This window comes from Acanthisitta chloris, unplaced genomic scaffold (genome assembly GCF_000695815.1).
Source record: "Acanthisitta chloris isolate BGI_N310 unplaced genomic scaffold, ASM69581v1 scaffold22371, whole genome shotgun sequence".
NCBI lineage: Eukaryota > Metazoa > Chordata > Aves > Passeriformes > Acanthisittidae > Acanthisitta > Acanthisitta chloris.
The window spans coordinates 1-548 of NW_008654605.1; the positions used below are offsets into that span (position 1 = coordinate 1).

At 40.1% G+C, this 548-nt stretch overlaps 1 protein-coding gene across 1 annotated transcript in view; it reads right to left on the bottom strand.

Moving 5' to 3' along the window:
- Positions 1-350: 350 nt before the first annotated feature.
- The window catches only part of LOC103810690 (focadhesin-like), a gene marked incomplete at its 3' end in the record, with an annotated part of 7,215 nt that continues 7,017 nt past the window's right edge, over positions 351-548 (bottom strand). The window contains exon 5 of the mRNA XM_009083603.1: positions 351-529. Coding sequence (XP_009081851.1) covers positions 351-529 — 179 coding nt within the window. The remainder of the gene's footprint in view (positions 530-548) is intronic.

The following is a 548-nucleotide window of genomic DNA, read 5'->3' on the forward strand; positions in this document are numbered from 1 at the left end:
CCCGGTTGATTCTATGATTCTGTGAAACAAAGTAAATATATAGAACTTTGTTTTCTACTAAGTCATGTTACTTGATTAATAATGCAGGTGAATTCCTCTATCTATACAGTCTCTAAAAGTAAAAAAATCCCATCTGCTAAGCAAAACAATACCTAGCATACAAACACACTTCCACTGTACCAGCAGTTTAGTTTTAAAGACTATACATATTTTCAAGTGTTTCCACAGAATGCATTACACACAGAGGGTCACACACGCAGTCTTTGCCACACAGACAGACACAATGCAGCAAAACTGTTAAATGCATCCCCCACCTGCCCTAAAAGAAGGAAAAAACCTTATCACTTTACCAATTCCTGTTTATCTTTCACATGTTTCTCCTGTAATACTCCCAAAAGATTTGCAGCCAGCTGCTGCCTGGTAGTTCCAGAGTCATTCCCTGATAGGCAGTCCCCGACTGCTGTAGAAGATAAGATCTGTAGCACAGGCATCACCAGAGTAAGGGCTGTGGCTGAGATGTTCTGGGTTTCTGAACATGAAAGGATCTT